Consider the following 26,070-nt stretch of genomic DNA (forward strand, 5'->3'; position numbering starts at 1 on the left):
ACATGTTCAAGGATTGAAAGACTTACTATTGTGTAGTTAGTAAATGTCCCTTAATTGATCTGAAGATTCAATAGTATCTCCACAAAATCCCAACTGGGTTTTGTTGTTACTGTTTTGTTATTTTTGACCCCAGAAATTGACAAGCTGATCCTAAAATTCATGTGGAAATGACAGAGATCCAGCATTTCCCAATTTCAAAATTTACATGAAATGCCCAGAATAGGCAAATCTATAGAGTGACTGCTTAGGAATGAGGAAGACTGAGAGAATAAAAAGGTGAGAGCTAAAGGGTACAACGTTTCTTTCTGAGATGGTAAAATGCTCTAAAATCCCCTATGTTGATAGCTGCATTACTAAAACCACCGGATAATTCAGTTTTTAAGCAAGTGAATTGCATATATGTAAATTATACCTCAGTAAAGCTGTTACACAAATAAAAACAAACTCATGAATGCCGGAGGAAGGGATAGTTAAGGACTTTGGGAAGGTCATGTGTGTACACTGTTGTATTTAAAATGTATAACCAACAAAAACCTATTGTATAGCACATGGAACTCTGCTCAATATAATGTTCCAGCCTGCATGGGAGGTGGTTTTGGAGGAGAATGGCTACAGGTATATGTATGGCTGAGTCCCTTCACTATTCATCTGAAACTGTCACAACATTTTTAATTGGCTATACCCCAACATAAAATGTTTTGGGTGTTCAACAAAAATAAAAATAAAAATTTTTAAATGGAGCTCTTTTCCTCTTGCTATTTTCCCTGCCTTCTGGAAAATTCATAAAGCTAACAGGAAGGGCTAAACAAGGTAGGAGTTGGCACTAGGAGGAAAGATGAGGAGTTGCAGTGGCCAGAAGCATAGCAGAGCCCTGAGCAAAGTCAGGAGCATAACCACACAAGGAAGCATCATGGTGTCAAAGTCCTATAGAGGGGAGGAGGGTGTTCACCCAACAGAGTTATCCAGGTATGGGAGACAAAGACTAAGAAACTGTTTTATTGAGCAGACAAAAGATACATTATATATAACCGCTGTGAACTAGATAATTTTCCTATAAAGGGCATTATGGGTCAATTAGCAAAATTCTAACGGGGTCTGTGAATTAAATGGTAGTAACACACTGATGTTAGAAATCCTGTAAAAGAATGGTCTTGTTTGTATAAACACAATAGTCAGGGAAGACAGGGCATTATGTCTGCAATACTTTTAAATGGTTCAGGGGAGAAATTTATCTTACTACTGTGCTTGTAATTTTTCTGTAAGTTTCACTTTCTTTTCAAGTTTAAGAATGAGAAAGAAAAAAGGATGAAAATTCAAGAGATAGTGACAAATATTAAAGATAAGCAAAGTAAACCAAACAAGTATAGTCAAGTCTCTGAAGAAAACAAAAGCAATGAAATAGAACAAACAGTAAATAGTATCAAAAATTCCTTGTAATACAAAAACATGCAAAACTGCATACTGAAAGTGCATATCACTTAACTAAGAAATCAACTCAGGATAGCCAAGACATATCCAGCAAAATTGCTGAATTCAAAGGAAGAAGTTAAAAAGAAATAGTCCTTTGAACAAAACACTTTAAGCCAGAAGAAAATCAGTAACATGTTTGAGTGGTACAAAGAAATGTCAGTCTAGATATAGCCAAGCAAATGGCTATCAAACATAATGGCTCTTGATAAACTAACACGGAAATGTAGCTCTCAAAAACATTATTCTGAGTCCTTCCTGAGGAATAAGCTATATAATTAGCTTCAGATAGGTAAAACAGAATGGGCTCCCCTGGTGGCTCAGACAGTACAGAATCCACCTGCAGTGCCGGAGACCAGGGTTCGATCCCGGGGCTGGGAAGAACACTTGGAGGAGGGCACAGAAACCCACTCCATTATTGTTGCCTGGAGAATCCCCAGGGACAGAGGAGCCTGGCGGGCTACAGTCCATGGGGTTCCAAAGAGTTGGACATGACTAAGCGACACAGCACAGCACAGGCAAGACAGATCAATGTAAGGACTGTGATGAATATCAAATATATACTTATAAAACTATGACTAAGAATTTAAAAAGAAGGAGAATAATATGTAATACATCAAGGCTGTATATTTTCACCCTGCTTATTTAACATATATGCAGAGGACATCATGTGAAATGATGATGCAAAAGCTGGATGAAGCACAAGCTGTAATCAAGATTTCTGGGAGAAATAGCAATAACCTCAGATACACAGATGATACCACCATTATGGCAGAAAGCAAAGGGGAACTAGAGTCTTTTGATGAAAGTGAAAGAGAAGGGTGAAAAAACTGGCTTGAAACTCAACATTCCAAAAATGAAGATCGTGGCATATGGTCCCATCACTTCATAGCAAATAGATGGGGAAACCATGGAAACAGTGACAGACTTTTCTTGGGCTCCAAAATCACTGCAGATGGTGACTGCAGCCATGAAATTAAAAGACGCTTACTCCTTGGAAGAAAAGCTATGACCAACCTAGACAGTATATTAAAAAGCAGAGACATTACTTTGCCAACAAAGGTCCATCTAGTCAAAGCTATGGTTTTTCCAGTAGTCATGTCTGGATGTGAGAGTTGGACCATAAAGAAGGCTGAGTGCCAAAGAATTGATGCTTTTGAACTGCGGTGTTGGAGAAAACTCTTGAGAGTCCCTTGGACTGCAAGGAGATCCAACCAGTCCATTCTAAAAGAAATCAGTCCTGAATATTCACTGGAAGGACTGATGTTGAAGTTGAAACTCCAATACTTTGGCCACGTGATGCCAAGAGCTGACTCATCAGAAGAGTCCAGTGCTGGGAAAGATGGAAGACAGAAGGGGGTGGCAGAGGATGAGAGGGTAGGATGGCATCACCAACTCGATGGTATAAGTTTGAGCAAGCTCCAGGAGATGGTGAAGGGCAGGGAAGCCTGGCATGCTGCAGTCCATGGGGTTGCAAAGAATTGGACATGACTGAGCAACTGGACAACAACAACAATAATATGTAATAACTACATGACTCACAATGTAGCTAATCTCTTATATTTAGTTTTCTAGGACTGTCATAACAAAACACCAAAGTCTGAGTAGCCTAAACAACAAAAACCTATTTTCTCACAATTCTGGAGGCTAGAAATCCAAGTTCAAAGTGTTAGCAGGGTTGGTTTCTTCTGAATCCTCTCCCAAACCTCTCTCCTTGGCTTGTAAATGGCCCACTTTCCTTCCTATGCCTTAACGTGGTATTCTGTGAGTGTCTATATCCTAAGTTCCTTTGCTTATAAGCACAATATTCATATTGTATCAGGACCCACCCTAATGACTGCATTTAACTTTACCTCTTTAAAGACCCTATCTCCAAATATAGACACATTCTGATACTGGGAGTTGGAATTTAAACATATGAATTTTGGGGGAACCACAAGTCAGCCCATAATATACCTCAAAATTTAAAAATGGCAAGGAGAATAGAGAGAGTATATGCAAAACAAGGTTAAGTGTTTTCAGTTATTAGTAGAATAGTGTTGGCATAGCTATTCTTAGATTGTTACTTGTGTAATTATGGGCTTTTCTAATTCTATAACAATATGTGTACTTGCCACAAGAACTCTCGAAGTGGAAGAAAAGAGATACATATTTAACTAAGAGGTCAAGACAAATTTTACATTTCCCATTAATAAAAACTAGGGATTCCTGGAGTAACGATTGACTTCAGGGCTGAAACAATAAAACGTTCAGGATGAGCCAGATATGTCGTCATAGGAAATAGTAAGGATGTTATGAAAGACTAGAGTCATGTCAAAAGGACTAAGGGACCAACTAGAAGGGATATGAATTGCACAGATTTGGAGCAATCTGAACTTCTTAAAGAAAAACACAGTAACTACAATTGGTTGAAACACCTCAAATACACTTAAATCTCTAACCTTATAATGACACTTTAAAAAATAGTAATTGGACATCTCTGAACAATGAGGAATGACATTAGATTATATTATTTCCCCTGAGAGAACATTAGGTAGCTTTATTAATCAGAGTTGGCAGAGGAGAAAGTTGTTAGTACATTAACTAGATAAAAATCTGGTAGAAATTAACCATTTTATGACCAATGGGTAACAATTATTTGACTATGGGAAATAAGATTCTGCTGAAGGCATTGCACTGAAGGAATAAAACTAGAACTTTGGAAGAACATACAGAATAGTTTTCTTTCCATTCATGGAAATTCTAGCATTCTAAATATACTATAGCTATTAAGTAATATGCCTGGTATTTTAAAGCAAATATACCTTAACAAATATGACCAAATGAGTGTTGTATTTTGCAAAAGAGTTCTCTCAGAACTACTTACACATATATTCCAATACTCAAAATATTCATTATATCTAGGGTCTTAAAAATATTTGCAGAATCTAAAGAGTTTTTAAAAGACCTTAATTAACAGGTGCTTGCAATTTGTGGACATTTTTGGAAAAAAATCACATCGTAAACTTTTATTACAAACTGAAAATGAGGTTCTTAAAAATCTCAACTTGAATGGATATGAAAGAAAAACTTTTAAAGGTATATTTAAAAAACAGGCTTTAAAAAAACAAACAACAACAACAAAAAACAAACATGTTTGTCATCACTGAAGAGTCTTTAGGTAAAGATAATAAAAACTCGAGCCTGCTCAGGTAATGTAGTGCAGGTAATAGTTCTACTATCTGGTTATGGGATAAAAGATGGCAACCCACTCCAGTACTCTTGCCTGGAAAATCCCATGGACAGAGGAGACTGGTGAGCTACAGTCTACAGGGTCATAAGAGAGTTCTACACGTAAGAGAGTTATACAAGTTAGCCAACTAAACAACAACAAACAAGGGCTGAAAAGCAAGTACTTGAGGTCTGAACAACTCTCATTCATTTCTTGTTGCTGAAATGCTGTATTCATTTCTTCTTGTGATGAGATTCCTGCTTCTGTGCGCAGTTATTGAAGATGTAAGGTGACCAGGGCCACTGCTCCTGGTGGTACAGCTGGTCGTGCCAGGGCCTGGATGCTCATGGTTGCAATAATGACTGAGGCCAGCTGAGGCAGCTGAGGTTCTTGGGGAGATGATGATGCGACTCGGGGCTTTCCGGAGTTGGCTTTGCACTCCCACTACCAACTGAATTCTATAGCATTTTAAATTATATTTCTGAAGGCAAACTGTCATCCTCAAGGGGTTGATTTAATTTTGGGAAAAAGAATAAAATAAAAGACCTGAAGCCATCATAAAACCATCTTTCATCAAAAATACAGTTTATCTCTAAAGTAATGAGAACTGTTTCCTTGTGTCACTTAAAAACTAACCCTGCAGGCAATTTCAGAAAAGAAATGCAATTAACTTGAAAAATGGTAACATATTTTGAATATGCATATATCTTCCAAAACTAACTGGCTAAAAAGGAAAATCATTTTAAATATTATAGTTTAAAAATAGTTTCTCTATTTTACATAGCAAATTTATATAACCATACTTCATAGGCACATTAAGTACCAATTACTCAGAGGTTTTTATTTCTATAAAAATTTAATTTACAAATGTATTGGACATAAATATATGTGTAAGACAGCAAAAGGAAGTAAGAATGAGATCAGAAAAAAAAAAAACTACCTATAAACAGATCCTCAAAAGGAAAAAGTGATGGAAATGGAGTAGAGAGATATTACAGTAGATTCCTGTGATTCCTTGTGGATTCTAAGGAATTACATAGCTGGCAACAGAAGAAGAAAAACTGATCTTTAGGATTGAGCAGGTATTTCTGCCATGGGCAAGGTCTGGTTAATGCATAATGCAGATGGACAATCATACTAAAAGGGAGAAAGGAGTTCAGAGAGCAGAGAAAAATCTTATGTTTAAATTTTTCTTGTCTTACCTTCGTACGTGAATTTTTAATTCATCATTTTGCATACTAGATTTCAAGGTTGCACCCATACAACTCTTTGGTTCTTGATCCCTCCATCTTTTCTACCTCTCTTCTAACGTTGCTATCAATCTATATCCAAGTTCATTCATATCTCTTTCATGTCCATGTTCATTTCTCTTTCTGGCAATAGGCAAAGACTGGATTTCTTTTTTACCTTAGATGTATTTTTCAGTTCCAAAATTTCCATTGATATTTGTATGTTGCAGTTGATAATTTCCACCTATTAACTCATTACAAGCACTTTTTTTTTTACCCTATTAGTTACAAAAAGTCCCCAAAAGTCCTCATGTGATAATTAAACAATTCTAGGTTATCCTGGAGTTGGGTATGTGCTAATTTTCTCTTCCCTTGAAAATAAGTCACACTTTCCTGACCTTTCATAGGATGAATAATTTGTGATGATATGCTGGACATTTTGGATATTATTCTGTGGAGACTATATTCTGAAATATCCTGATGCTTTTGTTTCAGGGGATCATTTCCTCTTTTAGGTATGATTACAGACTGTCATTTTTTCTATGTGTGGCATCTCAGATGTCAGTTCATTTCTTGAACTGTTATTTACAATCTAGTATCCATTTATCATGATCATACATGGTTTCATGGGTCAGCCACACACTTCAACTGTTTTCTTTTAGTTGTTGTTAACACAGAATTCATACCCTTTTATGACTGCCTCTTTTCTAGGGGCCCATTACTCATCCTGTATTGCTGGTTACCCCAATGCTTGTTACCTTATATTTTCTGGCCAGGAAGATTGTCTATCAAGATAAAAAATGACGAACTTAGCCCATGCTGACTGCCTGGTTCCATGTTTTGACTCTCCTCTAAAACTTGCCTGCTTTATATTCAGTCTCCAAGGCTCTGATGTCTTCTGCATTACGTCCAGACTTTTTATATGGTTATCTGTGGGAACATCAGTTTCTTAGGAACTTTCTCTTCCATACAAGTACTGAAAAATCTCCAAAGTGACTTTTAATTCTGATGGTTGTCTTATACATTTTCCCCTATCACTTAGATCTTAATCTTAATATAAAACACTGTTAAAAATCATGATGCTACCATTTTCTTGAATGACAGAACACAAAACCAAATACTGAAATATACAGCAAATAAAGATTGTTTGTCACATGTTTATTTCACAATTAGGAAATCTCCAGTAATGATTATAAAATATCTAAACTTTGTAAACATCTGTTTTGCAAGTTTATGTCAAAATGCCATCTTATATTATAGATGACTCCATAACCTTGCAAACAATTCAATAACCACAATCAAATGGAGCTCCAAAATCAATCTAACTCAGAGTGAAAAGTGAAAGCTGCTTAGTCATGTCTGACTCTTAGAATTCTCCAGGCCAAAATACTGGAGTGGGTAGCCTTTCCCCTCTCTAGGGTATCTTCCCAACCCAGGGGTTGAATCCAGGTCTCCCAAATTGCAGGCAGATTCTTTACCAAGGAAGCACAAGAATACTAGTCTGTAGCCTATCCCTTCTCCAGAGGATCTTCCCGACCCAAGAACTGAACTGGGATTCTTTACCAGATGAGCTACAACTTTACTAAACTACAGAAAGTTACAGTGAGAAATTCTGTCTTCCATGAATTACTCACAAACAATGATTTATTTAATTAACCAGTGATATCCTACCTCATTTACTGTTTACCAAAGATAACCAGGTACAAAATATTCACTGACAAGTTACAGTGCTTAAAACCAGGCATTCCAGATAAAGAAAATTACCTAGCACTCTAATGATCTACAGATGAAAATCACTTGAGACAGGTTTCATGGTATAGATGGTGTGAAGACATTATTTGTGGAGAGAATTAACTTATTTATTTCAAAGCCCAGATGTTGACATGCTATCTACATTAAGCTCCAAATCACAGACAATACGGTCTGACTATTACAATGCTTTCCGTGGTGTCTCTTTTCTGCAGACATTTTGAGGCAAAAAAATACAAATATTGTTATTATATAACAACTAATGATATAAGCTTCATTTTTAATTTAAACCAAATGCCAACTAATTAATATACCCTACCAAAATCTGATTGATTATACTGTTTGCAGCCGAAGGTGGGGAAGCTCTATACAGTCAGCAAAAACAAGACTGGGAGCTGACAGTCAGCTCCCAGTCTTGTTTTTGCTGACTGTAGCTCAGATCATGAACTCCTTACTGCACACTGCAGACTTAAATTGAAGAAAGTAGAGAGAACCACTAGACCATACAAGTTATGACCTAAATCAAATCCCTTACAATTATACAGTGGAAGTGACAAAGAGATTCAAGGGATTTGATCTGATAGAGTGCCTGAAGATCTATGGACAGAGGTTCGTGCCATTGTACAGGAGGCAGTGATCAAAATCATCTGCAAGAAAAAGAAAGGAAAAATGGTTGTCTGAGGAGGCCTTACAAATAGCTGAGCAAAGAAGAGAACCAAAAGGCAAAGGAAAAAAGGAAAGTGAAATGGTGAAAAAGCTGGCTTAAAACTCAACATTCAGAAAATTAAGACCATGGCATCCGGTCCCATCACTCGATGGCAAACAGATGGGGAAACGATGGAAATGATGACTGGCTTTATATTCTTGGGCTCCAAAATCACAGCAGATGGTGACTGCAGCTATGAAATTAAAAGATGCTTGCTCCTTGCAAGAAAAGCTATGACTAACCTAGACAGCATATTAAAAAGCAGAGACATTACTTTGCTGACCAGGATTGGTCTAGACAAAGCTATGGTTTTTCCAGTCGTCATGTATGGATGTGAGAATTGGACCACAAAGAAGGCTGAGCACCAAAGAATTGATGCTTTTGAACTGTGGTGCTGGAGAAGACTCTTGAGAGTCCCTTGGTCGGCCAGGAGACCTTTTCAGTCAATCCTAAAGGAAATCAGTCCTGAATATTCTGAAGCTGAAGATGAAACTCTAATACTCTGGCCACCTGATGTGAAGAACTGACTCCTTAGAAAAGACCCTGATGCTGGAAAAGACTAAAGGCAGGAGAAGAAGGGGATGACAGAGGATGAGATGGTTAGATGTCATTAATGACTCGATGGACATGAATTTGAGCAAGCTCCAGGAGTTGGTGATGGACAGGGAAGCCTGGCATGCTGCAGTCCATGGGGTCACAAAGAGTCGGACACAACTGAGCGACTGAACTGACTGACTGACATACCTTAAAATTTCCACTGCAACGCACGACCCCTTCTCTCTCAGGAAGTGACTTTGCCTCCTACTCACCAAGAAAACTGAGACTATAATGTATGAGCCACCTCAGCTTTGCCCCCTGTCGTAACACAATCTCATCTTCATTTGCATCCTCTGTACCCTTCCTTAATTTTCTAAATTTCCAGAAATAAAGTTTCAATGTCAAAATTTTTGCAGGTGCCTGTCCTGATGATATTGTACTTTTTAAATTCACAAGTTGAGGAAGTACACACACCCATGAACTTAAGAGTCAACCTTCATTAACAATAAGGAAACCCACAGGCTAAGCCTAGAGACTGGGAACTTTCAAAACTTAAAATTTTTTTTAGGAAATGCCCAAAAGGCATTTTCTTTTTCTTTCTCTTTTTCTTAATGCATTACTTTAATTCTGGGAATTTTTTTTGGGGGGTCGGGGGTACATGCCACACAGCATGTGGGATCTTAATTCCCCGACCAGGGATTGAACCTGTGCCCCCTGCAAGTGGAAGCATAGGGTCTTAACCATTGGACCACCAGGGATATCCTGAGAAGCATTCTCTTTTAAAGGTTCTGACTCTGATGCAGATAATGACATATACTCTATTGTTACGTTAAGGTTCAAGGAATATATTCTTTATCACATGAGTACTTGCATATAGAACAAAGTGACATAGAGTTACTACTTATTTTCACCGCTGGTATAAAATAATGTGATAAGAAAGAGCCACATGACAAACTGCTAAGTTTGTAAAGTAGTTCAGAACAATATTTGCTCCTTTCTGAAAGAGAGAGTTAATACCTGCTCATGTTTAATCTTTTCTTTTTTCCTTTGCTGCTAATAAGGTCCCATCAATTCTGAAGTTTCACTATAGCAACCACACTGGATTTATGGCTTTCATAGCTGTATTTTATTTTCTACTTTATTCATATTTCACTGGTTTGTCACCTGACTTAATATCATTCTGTTAATGCCTGAAGAAACCAGCTTCAAATATTTATATGGAATAAGGAAAAGAAGTATGAAAGGAAGGCAAGTGGCATATTAACTCAAAAATTTGAATTATAGAAACATTTCCATGCAAATTCAACACATGGCATAACTAGGACTCAAACCCAGCAGAGTACTCATGAAAGAAAAAGTGGCTGTAACAAGCACAAATTCACTTCTGTGGATAGCAAAACAAATAAAATGGACAAAAGATGGCAGCAAGTACTGTCACTTTGACAGAGAAATGAGAGCACTATTGTCATTCAATATTATTATGGTTATTAAAATCACTGGGAGCAGAAACATCTTTTCATAAGGGTAAATTCAAACTGTCACTTACATGTCCAATATAGAACATAAAATTTTAAACAGAAATATTAATGCAAAAATGCGAAGGCAAAAGGAAAAATATTTTTAATGTTTAGTACTCCCTTTCCCATAGCACAATCTTCACACTGATTATTTAAACACCAAGTTTTAAAAAGGAAAAACAATTCTTCCATGAAAGATCATCAGAATTATAAACACTTTGAATTATACTGTAGTATTCTCTCTCAACTCCATACAGTTTGGGATATCACAATTCCAAAAGTGACTTACACAAAACTTATATATTTCCCCAGCCAGGTGTACTGCCCATTAAGAATGAATTCATATATGTGAAAGCAATATCTTGCTTAAATAAATCTTTGTTTTTAAAGTCAAAAAAACAAGAAAATATGGTAAATCACACTAAATAGTCTTGCAAAAGTACAATATGCACTAGTCTGCCCACTTCCATGCAACAGCAAAGAACAAACAAAAAAATAGACGCTAACACTGAGTAGTTTCAGCTACATGTAATTTTTTACATCATTTTCCTTCAAAATCATTAACTATTCTATTTGGGTTATCTCTAACATTTCATTTGTTCATAATATAATTCATATATTTTATAATTTGAGATTTCAAATATCATGTTAAGCAATATGGTTTTACAAAAGTTATTTAAGAATTATGTCAACAAAAGCTCTGGCTTCATCATTAGAAAACATTCTAAAGAATAAAAAAATGTTCAGGAAGGGAAGGGGAAAATAGTTAAAAAGAGAAAACAACACCTTTGAAACAAAATGAAACAAAATAATGACTCAGTTCCAAAATACCGAAATGACTTTTAAACCACATTTAAGAAAACCTATCATTATATACTATATTGTGTATGGTATTTCACCTTTCACACCTATAACTTTCCACAGAATTTATAATAAGATGATCTTCCTACCTTATATCCAGGTCCTAACTGATGAATTGCAAATATCTGTGCAGGGTTGAGGGCTTCACTGAACACATACACGGCACCAAGTTGACCACAGAATACCCTATTTGCATCAGCAGTTTCTGAAGATCCGAGAAAGCACTTGTCATAGCTCTATTTTTAAAAAGTCATAAAAAAATCCAATGTTTTATTTTGCAATGACAAAATATTTAAGGATATCTGCCTTCATTGTAAGTAATACCATAAAGCATAATAATAGTAACAGAAAAAACCAACAATTAAGACTCTATGGATTATTTAAAAAATAATAAAAAAAAACTAAAGATTTTTTTGGGGAAAGTTAATCAGTCAAATGTTTCATATTTATTGGCAAGCAAACAATGACTATTCTATAATCACTTGACCAACTTTCCAAATTCTACAGTTAAAAGCAAAAGAGCTTAAAACTATTTATTTACAAAAGTATAACTTACTTTTTAAACTATAATGATTTGTAATTGTCCATAAATAGTTACCTGAATCAAAAGAATGACTCTCAAATTTAACCATAAACACACTGGACGAAAAATTTTAAATTCTACTTAATTTCTCCATTATGGATATATTTCTCTATTTCTCTACCCTAAGTTAAAGACACAAAGAAAAATCACTTCCTTCTCCTAGATGAATTGGTATAACTCAGAATCAAATAAACAATAATGATCAAAATCTGCTGACAAAAGCAGATGGTATTATCCAATGCTCTACATCTGGGGAGTTTAGCATCTAAAAAACCAAATTTAACAAGATCCTTCCCACTTCTAATTCGTACATCTCACCTAACTCGTGGCCCCATCTATCCAGACCAGCGAAAGTAGTCACTATTCACTACCCATCCTCACAGGTTATTCTGCGAGGAAGACATTATATATGTATGGCATCCCTTTGATGCCTCAATAATATAACTAAAAAATTGTGAAAGAGGTCCAATGGAGAAACTCCTCATAGAATACCTAATCGTTAATTAAAAGTACAGGAACTGAAGAACTGACTACATAATGTATGTGTGCATGTGTGTGTGTGTTATTCTCTAGGCCTCTCCATTTCTTGGAATATTATTGCAAATAATTAAAAAATCAGTCTTTGTTTCCTTTCTTTTTAAAAATATGACTATAGAGTCAATGGCAGTCAACAAAATCACCCTACAATAAAAAGACAGTCCCCTTTGGAAGGCAAATATGAAGCAGAATTTTACTGAATATTCTAATTTTGGAAAAAAACTATTCTCATAAATATGTATTGACTATGACCCAACTATAAGTTTCTAGGACAGAATAAGCAAACTATTCCTATAAAGGAATAGATAGTAAATATTTTCAAACTTTGCAATCTACAACTTGCTTCAGTCACAGATTCTTTTTTGATTTTTTTGTTTGAGCCTTTAAAGAAAAAAAAAAACTTTAAAGAAATATAAAAACCAAGATGAACTTTTCACTTCTGCCCCAAAGCCTTTGCATTCACGTTTCCACTGAATGGGATATTTCTTGCAAATACCCACATGGCTTTCTCTAGTCTCATCACTAAGGCCATCTCTGGATGATCTGGCATCTCCCTTCCCTACACCTACATTTTCTATATTTGTTCCCACTTAACCTTTCTCCACAGTATTTACCACCATTTATCTAATAAACAATATTAACAAACTATTCATATTGATTCTATTTAAGGTACTCCTTTCACATCAAAATAAAGTATAAGACACATCTTTTAATGCTTAAGATTCTGAAAAGAACAGAATATTGCATTTAAATTTTGACCTAAAACTTAATAATCTGCCCAACCGATTTTCTTTTTTTTTTATCACTGCTAAGTCGCTTCAGTCGTGTCCGACTCTGTGCAAGCCCATAAACGGCAGCCCACCAGGCTCCGCTGTCCTTGGAATTCTCCAGGCAAGAACACTGGAGTGGGTTGCCAGGTCTTTTAGCCATTTCATTATTAAAAATTAAGGCAAAATTCACTTAATAGAAAAAAACTTCAAAATAAAGCTAGTGTCTACCAAACAATTATATTATTCAATTCATGCTATAAGCAGTAATATATCAAAGACTCAAATACATTAAAATATAGATAAATAAAAACTTACATCATTTGTGTTAACATGCCAAGCCATATCACCATAGGATACCAGCTGTCCATTAACATAACACCGAATTTCACTGTTTCTCCAACGATTGTAAATGTGGACAATGCTGATCATGTACCACTTAAATGAAAAATAAGGAAATCAATATGTAATGTTTGGTTATTATTGATTAAAGGCAATCATAACATTTATCCCACACTACAAAAAATTACTTGAAGGAATATTAATGATAATCCACTATGAATACTTCAAATTCCCTCTCCCATTTCTCATTTTACAGATGAAAGAAATGATTTATAGAGAATAAATGTATGATGGAAATAGAGCAAGAACCTTTGGAGCCCTAGGCTGATATTCCTTTCACTATATCAAGATCCAAAAATTGGGGAAACACAATTATATTTGTTGTCATTCATTTAATAATATTTGCAGTGTGTCAGGCACAGTGACAGTTTTAGATCCTAGGTCAAGATTTATTTATTCAAGATTCCCTGGAATTTAGGGAGTAGTGGAAGGACCCATACATTAGACAAGTAAATGAATACAGAATTATAAAACCATGATGATGACTGTGGGTGGAAAAGGACATTGTAAACTGAGAAAGAATAATGTAGGATTCTACTTTGGATTGTATAGTCAGGCAAAATCTGTCAAAGGAACACCATTTTAATAGCTATAATAATATTGAGATAATTTCAATTTCACAATGTAGAATTATTAAATCTAGGAGTAATTATATTTTCTAACTAAACAGTGTATGACTATAAATTAAGAAACAAGAAATAAGTTTATACTGACCTCTAATTTTATAGTTACTAGTGTCAACAAAAAGCACTCTGACATGAGATGGTTTAAGTTCTCTAACAATTTGTGAATCTAAACCTTAGTCTAATTCAGACAAAAGCCTGCTTCAGATAATTGTGTATTACAGATAATATGTAAACATTATTTCTAAACAACAGAAAAATACAAATGATTTACAGATGTTTGAACAATTTTGCTTTCACCAGTAAGGAGGGATTTAGACTCATCCCCCCCCCGCCACAACATAAAAATATAAAACACAAACTTTGTTCTTCAGATTACTTAAAAACACTATTCAATTATTTGACATAAAATTATTTATTACTTTGTATGATATTTATAAAGCCATAACAGTAATTCTCAACCACTAAAATATTATTTATTTCAAGGTACCTGAAATACTTTGAACAAAAATTAATTTTCCTCATTTTGATTTACAAAATAAAATAGTGCACTAAAAAACTCACAAAATAAAGTACCACAAAATGACATTCTTCCTTAGTTACAAAAAAATGTCAGGTCAACTGGAAAAGGTCAGTTTTCATTCCAATCACAAAGAAAGGCAATGCCAAACAATGTTCAAACTACCACACAAATGCACTCATCTCACAGGCTAGCAAAGTAATGCTCAAAATCCTCCAACCAGGCTTTAACAGTACGTGAAACGTGAACTTCCAGATGTTCAAGCTGGATTTAGAAAAGGCAGAGGAACCAGAGATCAAATTGCCAACATCCGGTGGCTCATCGAAAAAGCAAGAGAGTTCCAGAAAAACATCTATTTCTGCTTTATTAACTATGCCAAAGCCTTTGATTGTGTGGATCACCAAAAAATTGTGGATAATTCTTAGAGAGATGGGAATACCAGACCACCTGACTTGCCTCCTGAGAAATCTGTATGCAGGTGAAGAAGCAACATTAAGAACTGGGCATGGAACAACAGACTGGTTCCAAATCGGGAAAGGAGTACATCAAGACTGTATATCATCACCCTGCTTATTTAACTTGTATGCAAAGTACATCATGAGAAATGCTGGACTGGATGAAGCACAAGTTGGAATCAAGATTGCCAGGAGAAAAATCAATCACCTCAGATATGCAGATTATACCACCCTTATGGCAGAAAGAGAAGAACTAAAGAGCCTCTTGATGAAAGTGAAAGAAGAGAGTGAAAAAGTTAGCTTAAAACTCAACATTCAGAAAACTAAGATCATGGCATCTGGTCCCATCACTTCATGGCAAATAGATGGGGAAACAATGGAAACAGTGACTTTATTTTTGGGGGCTCCAAAATTACTGCAGATGGTGACTGCAGCCATGAAATTAAGATACTTGCTCCTTGGAAGAAAAGTTATGTTCAAACTAGACAGCATATTAAAAAGCAGACATTACTTTACCAACAAATGTCTATCTAGTCAAAGCTATTGTTTTCCCAGTAGTTATGTATGGATTGAGAATTGGACTATAGAGAAAGCTGAGCACTCAAGAATTGATGCTTTTGAATTGTGGTGTTGGAGAAGACTCTTGAGAGTCACTTGGACAGCAAGGAGACTCCAACCAGTCCATCGTAAAGGAAATCAGTCCTGAATATTCATTGGAAGGACTGATGGATGAAGCTCAGGCTCCAATACACTGGCCACCTGATGCGAAGAACTGACTCACTGGAAAAGACCCTAATGCTGGGAAAGATTGAAGGCAGGAGGAGAAGGGGACGACAGAGGATGAGATGGTTGGTTGGCATCACTAACTCAATGGACATGAGTTTGAGCAGGCTCTGGGAGTTGGTGATGGACAGGGAAGCCTGGCGTGCTGCAGTCCATGGGATTGCAGACTCGGACACAACTGAGTGACTGAACTGAACTGAAGTGCAGTATCACTAAAGAATTTTAGGCAGGAAAGTGAAATGATCATCTCCATAGCTTAGGAACATAACTGACAGCAGTGAGGAAGTGAGACTGTTGGGACTAAGAGCTGTTGTTGTTCAGACGCTCAGTTGTGTCCAGCTCTTTGCTACCCCACAGACTGGAGCGTGCCAGGCTTCCCTGTCTATTATCTCCTTGAGCATGCTCAAACTCATGTCCATCGAGTGAGTGATGCCATTAAGATAAAGGCATCGGTAATTCTAAAAGGGGGGGACAGGAAGTAGCTAACAAAACTGACTGGAGGTGCTAATTTTAAAAAGGGAATCTAAAAAGGTTTCCAATTTTTCACTTAAATGGATAGTGGTAACCAACTTAATTAATTAATAAAGTTAGCCAATTATTAGCCAGATAATTAAGTTTGGAATTTGCTTTTGGTCATAACATCAACATGTATGATTAAATGGGTGAATAAATAAATAAATACACAATTTAATGAATGATCTCAAAATGAATAATACTTATTTATAAGAAAATAAACTTTTCTATCTTCTTTCCTTAGGAAAATCAAGATGTACTCTACAGATGACAGACAAGTGACTTTTTGAACCAAAAAAAGCCCAAGTTTTGACTTGATAGTTTTTGACTAAAGGAAACAGGAATAAACTTGGAGAGTGTATATGTATACTGATACTATAAATGTACACTGAGGTCTGCCTTTAGTTTGAGACTCAAAAATAGCACTATAAAAGAAAGATACTAACAGGAACAATAAAAAAGGCCTATATTAAGAATTCAGTAGAAAAATATAACATGATATTTACACAAATATCAATAGTAGTTAATATGCATTGAGCACTTACTACATATGAGGTAATATACTAATCATTTACATTCATTTCCACAAGTTCAAACATCTGGTTAAGTGATAGCACTAGGAAAACACTTCTTGATAGTCTAATTAAACTTCTTAGGAGGAAGGATAACAACTTAGCTAGGGTATCACCTGAAAAAACTAAACAAAGGGAAAAAATAAGAGAGTGGAGTTATCTTGACTGATGTAACAGTAAGAACCAGCCTGCCAAAGTTGGAAATGTAAGAGCCACAGGTTTGATACCTAAGTCAGGAAGATCCCCTGGAGAAGGTCATGGCAACCCACTCCAGTATTTTTGCCTGGAGAATCAATCCCATGGACGGAGGAGCCTGGCAGGCTACACTTCATAGGGTTGCAAACAGTTGTACACCACTGAAGCGACTTAGCACAAAATCAAATACTTATGATTTTCAAGATTTTATAAAAATCTTTACAGAAAGCCTTTCAAGACCCACTTCACTCCCTGATCCTACAAGATATATGTACATACACACACACACACACATATATACATATACATATATATATATAGAGAGAGAGAGAGAGGGAGACTTGTTACAAATAGGAATGTATTTTTCAAAAGGCAACAATGTAAAAACAAAGAAAGAGAGAGAAAAGAGAGAGAGAGAACAATCAGGTTAAACTGCTTTTTATTAATTAATGGTAATTTTATTTGATTCTTAAGTTTTCTTATTTCTACTATTTGAAGCACTGCTTCTCAAACCTGTCTGATGAGAAAAATCATATAGAGCATTTGTTAAAAACTCATATTCCTGCCATGAAAATAAGTCCAAGATCAGTATTTCTAACAAATTCCCACTAAAATTCAAAATAATTTGGCACATTTGACAGATACTGCCTAGGTCTCATCCCAAATCTAATAAATTAGAATTTCTAGAGGACAGTCAATGAGACTTATATGAAAATTAGTGGGATCTGTATCCAGAAAAAAAGAAATCCCCTTCTAATGTATAAATTTATTTAAAATCATTGCTTTCAAGCTATTTTCTAATATATTAATAAATTATTGCTAAATTGTCATTCTTTAATAGAAATAACAATTAAATTATCCCTTACATAAGGGAAAACTTTTTATTAGACTTCTGTAAAAAATAAAGGTATATATTTGAAAACCCCATTCAAAATAGTATTTTCTTCAGTATGTGGCACAACACACATGGAATAACAAAAGACAAAGAAAAAGAAATGAAGTAGTCCCTCCACCTTACATGAGTTCCAAATCTGTTAGGTTGGGTTCCTGAGGATATGGGGTAGAATATGCCCTGAAACTGAATAAAACTCCCTGAAAAAAAAAAAAAAAGAAGATCCACAAAAGCAAGGGTGTTGTTTGTTTTGTTCACTGTCATCTCTCCTGTGCCTACAACAGTGTCTGACAGTCAGTAAATATGCACTGAGTGTTCACTGAAAGAATGTCACAGCAAGAGAGAGAATGAGAGAGTGAATGAGAGAATCAGACACGGCAAGAGGTCAAGAAACTGGTTTATGTCAAAAGTTAGACATAAAAGTAGAAAGAAAATGCAGACAGAGATAAGAGATAGGAGTCATGAAAAAACCAATAAAAGAGAATATTATGGAAGTCAAAATAGGTAAGTTTTAAGATAGTGGGAATGGTGAACTGCATTACTCTCAATAGATGATTTACTTATACATACCTTGCGTGGCTGAAAATCATATTTCACACAGTGCTGAAAACCTTTTCCTTTGGACTTCAGTGATGTAACGATCAAACAATTGCCAACAAAATGAGCAGAGTAACCAACTCCTTTACTAGTACGAAAACTGCAAAGAAAACTGAAAGTAGTATACTATCTTCTGCTACAAAGAACAATATACCTGAAGATTACTATTATATAAATAATAAAAAACACAATTATAAAAATAAAACTTGTATACCTATAGAGTAGAAAGGGTATTACAGGTACCAATAAAGACTAAAACAGGAAAACTTTAGAACTAAAAGAAGAAATTTAAGTTGGGAAAATAGAAGACTATAGAATATTTTAACATTTCAATTTCACAAATACATAAAAACAAATTAATGGTCAATAAAAGGCTACCAAGTAGATTTCGTAAACTTTCAATGACCACCTGGATTAGCATATATAGAAATCATATACACAGTTAATGTTTCAAAAACAACTTCCTCTTTAATTTTACTTTATCTCTGAAAACAGCTTACAAATTTACAGAAAAAGTGAGAGCCAAGTTTGGAAAAAAAGGTAGGTAATCAAGCAAAATCAACCAAAAGAGTACATGTACTGTCTAAAACAGAAAAATAGAAAAAAAGATGTGACTAAGATAGAGTTATTTTCTTCCAGAGAAATACTCGTCCAGCTGTGAATTCAATCACACATAAAAACCTGTAAATGTTCTGACAAATGACAGTATTACTGCAATAAAAGTATGATCTCCCAAAATGATCTTTTGGAAGTTTAACCCCATTTATGTTTGGAACTTCAGATGTCCGTTAAAACTCTCTCTCATACTATCCATACATACTATCCACATGTAATCTTTCTGTAGTAGAGTCTACAACCTATCAATAGCTCACATTTTTCAAAACTCACATTTCTGAACTAGTCATATATAAAAAGCACATAAAATATTATGCTACCATTAAATCCTACATGATAGGTACTATTATTATCCTCATTTTACAGCTGAAGACACCAAAGTACAGGATAAACAGTGAGTGGTAAAGGCAGGACTTAAACTCAGGCAATCTTATTTCAGAGCACTGCATTAAATGATGTAATACAAGTAAGCACTTATAATGCCTAGTACATAGTAAGGTAATAAATGAAAGTTTGATGTTCTTGTGACTTGACATTATTGGTAATCTAAAATGACCAAGTTCTGAGTCTTACAGGTGAACTGTTGGGATGATCCACCCATTCTGTTAGTTATCTACTAAATAATCAATCTTATCTAATTATAACATCACATGGTTATCCGGAGAGGGAAATGGCAACCCACTCCAGTATTCTTGCCTAGAGAATCCCGTGGACAGCGGAGCCTGGTGGGCTGCTGTCTATAGGGTCACTAAGAGTTGGACACGACTGAGCAGCTTCACTTCCATGCACTGGAGAAGGACATGGCAACCCACTCCAATATTCTTGCGTGGAGAATCCCAGAGACGGGGGAGCCTGGTGGGATCCTGTCTATGGGGTCGCACATAGTCGGACACGACTGAAGCAACTTAGCAACAGCACATGGTTATCAAAATCAGTATTTCAAAGCATATCTTAATTATGCTCACAGAACCATGTAAGTGAAAAGGCAAAGTGAAAGATATCTGAGAGTAGTTTGTTTTTCATTTTCTCTTCTCGATCAGCATCTTCACTCAGAACATTCAATTGATATGTGCAGACTCGAGACAGAAGGTCTGTAACACTTGATTCTTAAAATGGAATTAAGGGGGAAAAAAATAGGGCAGATAGCCTAGAATCAACGGCAAAAAATGAATAAAATAAACTGACATAACTGTATCTTCATAGGTTTAACATATTTATTTACTTATTCTACATACTATGTTGCCTTGACACTCTGTTACATATTTTTAAAAATTGAAATGCTTAAGACAAAAGTACTAAAATTAAATATATCACTTACCAATAAAGATAAGGTTTATCCTTATCAACATTAATGTTATTTAATGGATCCATACGAAACCAAGTATTTAGGGTGAAGCCATTCTGATAAGGCCACTTTGCAATAGGAGGCAATGCAATTGCCTACAAGATAATGATAAAAAATAGGAAAGTATCAGTTAAAGAAAATGTGACAGTAACTAAGGTCAAGTATGGCTTTCACAGATTAAAACACAATGAAGGTATGATTATCAAAGAATCATGGACAAATATAAAAATAGAAATTATTATCTTATTAAACTAATCTATTAATATTCCTTGTTCACAGGTATACATGTGTTCCCCATCCATTTTGATATTTGGCAAAACTAATACAATTATGTAAAGTTTAAAAATAAAATAAAATTGGAAGAATAAAAAAAAAAAAAAATTAAAAAAAAAAAAAAAGGAAAAAAAAAAAAAAAATATTCCTTGTTCATTATAGAAGCATTACACTTTCAAATAGTCAATAGATAAAGTTTCATCTCTAAGTTATATAGTATGGTTCAAACTGTACTCCAATAACACCTCCTTCAATTTCACCAATATACAATCCCTTACACATATGCTGTAAAATTTTCAGTTTTCAGCTTACATTAGGTTTTCAGTAATATTTTACTTGATAAAAGCTGAATTTTCAATCAAAAAACAATTGTGTTAGAAATTTTAATGGAATCAATATTGAAGAAACAGAAGTATTAAGAAATAACACTAATACTGAAATGAAACAAAGAAGGGGAACATGAGGTTTATCATTCAGAAACTGAACCATTGAAATTTATGATCAAAAAGGACTCAGATCCACTTACAAGTAGGAAAGGAAATAATACAGTATTCAGTTGATAATAGTAACTAAAAAAAAAAACAAAAAAAACTAGCCACTCTCGGGAAAAGAAATGAGAAAGCAATATATTACTTGACCTGAAGTCAAGAAATATCTAAGTGGATTCACTTATCTTCCTATGAGATATCCAAATTCCTTCACATAAAAGATAAGTATCCTTAATTATTTTATTACTGATATGTTCCTCCAAGCAGATCCTTCATATCGCTGCTAATGAACTCAATCAAATATAACACACAGCTTCCATATTAAATATCCTCTGCATATAAAATAAATTCTAAGTTTCTTAAGGTTACACAAGGCTCTTTACACACTGGCTCCAACAAATCCTTTCAATCTTATTCTCTTCTAGTGCCTTACCTTACATCCCAAAATATATCTGAACATACCAGCTGTTTCAACAGTTACATGTTCTGATCTGTTACCTGTTCCCAAGTTTGTACATGATGCTACTTCTGCCCGAAACACAGCCTCCAATAAGATCCCAGTCAGTCAGTTTAGTCAGTTCAGTCGCTCAGTCGTGTCCGACTCTTTGCAACCCCATGAATCGCAGCACGCCAGGCCTCCCTATGCATCACCAGCTCCCGGAGTTCACCCAGACTCACGTCCATCGAGTCAGTGATGCCATCCAGCCATCTCATCCTCTGTTGTCCCCTTCTCCTCCTGCCCCCAATCCCTCCCAGCATCAGAGCCTTTTCCAACAAGTCAACTCTTTGCATGAGGTGGCCAAAGTACTGGAGTTTCAGCTTTAGCATCATTCCTTCCAAAGAAATCCCAGGGCTGATCTCCTTCAGAATGGACTAGTTGGATCTCCTTGCAGTCCAAGGGACTCTCAAGAGTCTTCTCCAACACCATAGTTCAAAAGCATCAATTCTTTGGCGCTCAGCCTTCTTCACAGTCCAACTCTCACATTCATACATGACCACAAAGAACCATAGCCTTGACTAGACGGACCTTTGTTTGCAAAGTAATGTGTCTGCTTTTGAATATGCTATCTAGGTTGGTCATAACTTTCCTTCCAAGGAGTAAGTGTCTTTTAATTTCATGGCTGCAGTCACCATCTGCACTGATTTTGGAGCCCAGAAAAATAAAGTCTGACACTGTTTCCACTGTTTCCCCATCTACTTTCCACGAAGTGATGGGACCAGATGCCATGATCTTTGTTTTCTGAATGCTGAGCTTTAAGCCAACTTTTTCACTCTTTACTTTCACTTTCATCAAGAGGCTTTTTAGTTCCTCTTCACTTTCTGTCATAAGGGTGGTGTCATCTGCATATCTGAGGTGATTGATATTTCTCCCTGCAATCTTGATTCCAGCTTGTGTTTCTTCCAGTCCAGCGTTTCTCATGATGTACTCTGCATATAAGTTAAATAAGCAGGGTGACAATATACAGCCTTGACGTACTCCTTTTCCTATTTGGAACCAGTCTGTTGTTCCATGTCCAGTTCTAACTGTTGCTTCCTGACCTCCATACAAATTTCTCAAGAGGCAGATCAGGTGGTCTGGTATTCCCATCTCTTTTAGAATTTTCCACAGTTTACTGTGATCCACAGAGTCAAAGGCTTTGGCATAGTAATAAAGCAGAAATAGATGTTTTTCTGAAACTCTCTTGCTTTTTCGATGATCCAGTGGATGTTGGCAATTTGATCTCTGGTTCTTCTGCCTTTTCTAAAACCAGCTTGACCATCAGGAAGTTCACAGTTCACATATTGCTGAAGCCTGGCTTGGAGAATTTTGAGCATTACTTTACTAGAGTGTGAGATGAGTGCAATTGTGCGGTAGTTTGAGCATTCTTTGGCGTTGCCTTTCTTTGGGATTGGAATGAAAACTGACCTTTTCCAGTCCTGTGGCCACTGCTGAGTTTTCCACACTTGCTGGCATATTGAGTGCAGCACTTTCACAGCATCATCTTTCAGGATTTGAAATAGCTCAACTGGAATTCCATCACCTCCACTAGCTTTGTTCGTAGTGATGCTTTCTAAGGCCCACTTGACTTCACATTCCAGGATGTCTGGCTCTAGGTCAGTGATCACACCATCTTGATTATCTGGGTCATGAAGATCTTTTTTGTACAGTTCTTCTGTGTATTCTTGCCATCTCTTCTTAATATCTTCTGCTTCTGTTAGGTCCATACCATTACCCCTCAATTCCAGGCTAATACAATTCTCTCTTGGGAAGCTCTCCTGAACTTCACCATAGCCTAGTTTCTTGTTTCATTGTTTTCCCATAGGAGTTAGTCCCTAGCACATAGCACTTAGTAGCTTGTTGTAACAAGGTACTTTTATGTATACCAAAGAGTTCCTAAAGAGTCAGAAATACAGTTTATACTCCCAGCATTGTGACTTAAGACACAGAAAACATTCAATATGTGATCACTAAAAAATCTCAAAGTAGCAAAATGCCTACTGCATTTAAAAAAAAAAAAGGAAAACACACATACAAACACATAAATGGAAACATACTATTTGAAATGAAGACTGAAACCTTAAAAATGAAATGCAAGTTTTCCAAATATGTCATGTCCTTTCAGATTTTAATACTAAGCAATTAGTCCATTTTGTCAATATAGCTTTTTTAACTTTTTAAAAAAGGAAAATGTTTTACTGAATTTTTTTGTTTGCTTGTTAGTAAAATGTAATTCTTGCCAAGTGGATGAGATGGCTGGATGGCATCGCCGACTCCACGGACGTGAGTTTGAGTGAACTCCGGGAGTTGGTGATGGACAGGGAGGCATGGCGTGCTGCAGTTCATGGGGTTGCAAGAAGTTGGACACGACTGAGCGACTGAACTGAACTGAACTGATACATCCATAAGTTTCACTAAACCAGACATCACCTACTATAGCTGCTTCAGAGTACCAAGGTAAACAGGAGAAATATTTATTGAGGACATTGAATGGTGATTCTACAGAATTATAAAAATAACTTACATGTACTCATTTGTTCATAATGCCTGTGGAACATAACAGGCACAGGGTTAGATTCATGGTTTCCAAACTCTTGCCATGATCAGCTTACCAAGTGCACTTCCATATCAGCAACAGCAAGTCATGACAACACTGCCACTGCAGTATTAATAAGCATTCAGGAGGGCAGCTCACTCTTTCTCTTTTCCCCCATTACTCCACATATCCAAGCAATCTCTTACTTCCAGCCAATGGCCCCAGCAGTTTCTATTAATACATCATCAGTCTCATCATATGGTCTACTGAGCTCTACATCAGAACTTAGACAATGCATTGAACTAAGAGATGCAAGAAAGAAATTGAATTGAACTGCTCTTCAAGTTTTCCAGAACTATTCTTCCACCATGGAAAAGACATGTGGTACTCATTTGTTACTATCCAAATGGTAGGACGGAAAGAGTCCTAAATCACATTCAGTTGCAAACATCAGTGAACTAAATACAACACAAAAAAGAAAAATCTCACTAAAGAAAAATATAATAAGTTTCAGTGATAATGATATGACAATAGTCTTTGGTCTTGCTTCCCATATTATATGATATAATAACATTCTTTGGGGCTTCCCAGGTAGCACTAGTGTAAAGAATCCACCTGCCAATTCAGGAGATGCAAAGGACACGGGTTTAGTCCCTGGGTCAGAAAGATCCCCTGGAGTAGGAAATGGCAACCCACTCCAGTATTCTTGCCTGTAAAATCCCATTGACAGAGGAGCCTGGCAGGCTACAGTCCCCGGGGTCACAAAGAGCCGGACACAACTTAGCGACTGAACAGCAACAATAATTCCATAGATAAATATGGATCTTTATTTATGGCCAATCTCTTCAACAAGATGGTTAACTCTACTCAAGGACATTCTCTTAAATTTATTTTTTATTACATGTATATTCTAAAATTATCTTTTATTGAAGTATAGTCTTAAATTTAATAAGTAACAGCTAGAAAAAATGTTTTGGGGACCCAAAATGTCCCATTTCTACAGGGTATGACTCAACTTCCTGTTCTTACTTATGTACCAACCAAAGTCTTTCATAAAGTACACTTTGTATCCCTAGTTTTTTTCAACTCTTTAATGCATACATGCTCCTTTAATCAGTGCACAAAAGCTAACTTTGTGAGATGACCGCCTAATATGGAACTCAGGTTCATTCACTCCCAAATCATTCAGGCCTAAATACCCATTATCCCATGGTGATAATGGCATCTCCTTTGGACTATGTCTGTGATTATGGACTTAAGCTGCTTTCACATTTGTTCCATACTTCCTTCTACAATATTTTGGTATCCATAAATAGGGTCTCTCATTGTGTCCAGTGAGTCCACAAAACTCTGAAATCTGTATCCCTCACTGCCTCCTAGACTGGTTGACTCCAAAATTTACATTTCTGTCTCATTTCGCAAAAATCAAATGGAGAAGATTCTGATGTTCAGATAGGATGTGTTCAGTTAACTATTTCAATGAATATAGAAATGTACTATTTCTTAAATTAAGCAAATTCATGAAATAGATAATAATCATGAAAAACAAATCTAAACAATATATTCATAAAGGTGACAGGGCATATAAAATGTAATCTTACATTTATCATTCACCTTCA

General features: G+C 35.8%; 1 protein-coding gene across 10 annotated transcripts in view; it reads right to left on the bottom strand.

Moving 5' to 3' along the window:
* The window catches only part of NBEA (neurobeachin), a 673,417-nt gene that overhangs the window by 545,406 nt on the left and 101,941 nt on the right, over window positions 1-26,070 (bottom strand). For all 10 annotated transcript variants that reach the window (XM_027557433.1, XM_027557431.1, XM_027557423.1 and 7 more), the window contains exons 5-8: window positions 20,650-20,771; window positions 18,690-18,816; window positions 13,483-13,602; window positions 11,367-11,513 (exon numbers count right to left, since the gene is read on the bottom strand). In XM_027557433.1, the coding sequence (XP_027413234.1) occupies window positions 11,367-11,513; window positions 13,483-13,602; window positions 18,690-18,816; window positions 20,650-20,771 (516 nt within the window). The remainder of the gene's footprint in view (window positions 1-11,366; window positions 11,514-13,482; window positions 13,603-18,689; window positions 18,817-20,649; window positions 20,772-26,070) is intronic.

The sequence above is a fragment of the Bos indicus x Bos taurus genome, chromosome 12 (assembly GCF_003369695.1).
Source record: "Bos indicus x Bos taurus breed Angus x Brahman F1 hybrid chromosome 12, Bos_hybrid_MaternalHap_v2.0, whole genome shotgun sequence".
NCBI lineage: Eukaryota > Metazoa > Chordata > Mammalia > Artiodactyla > Bovidae > Bos > Bos indicus x Bos taurus.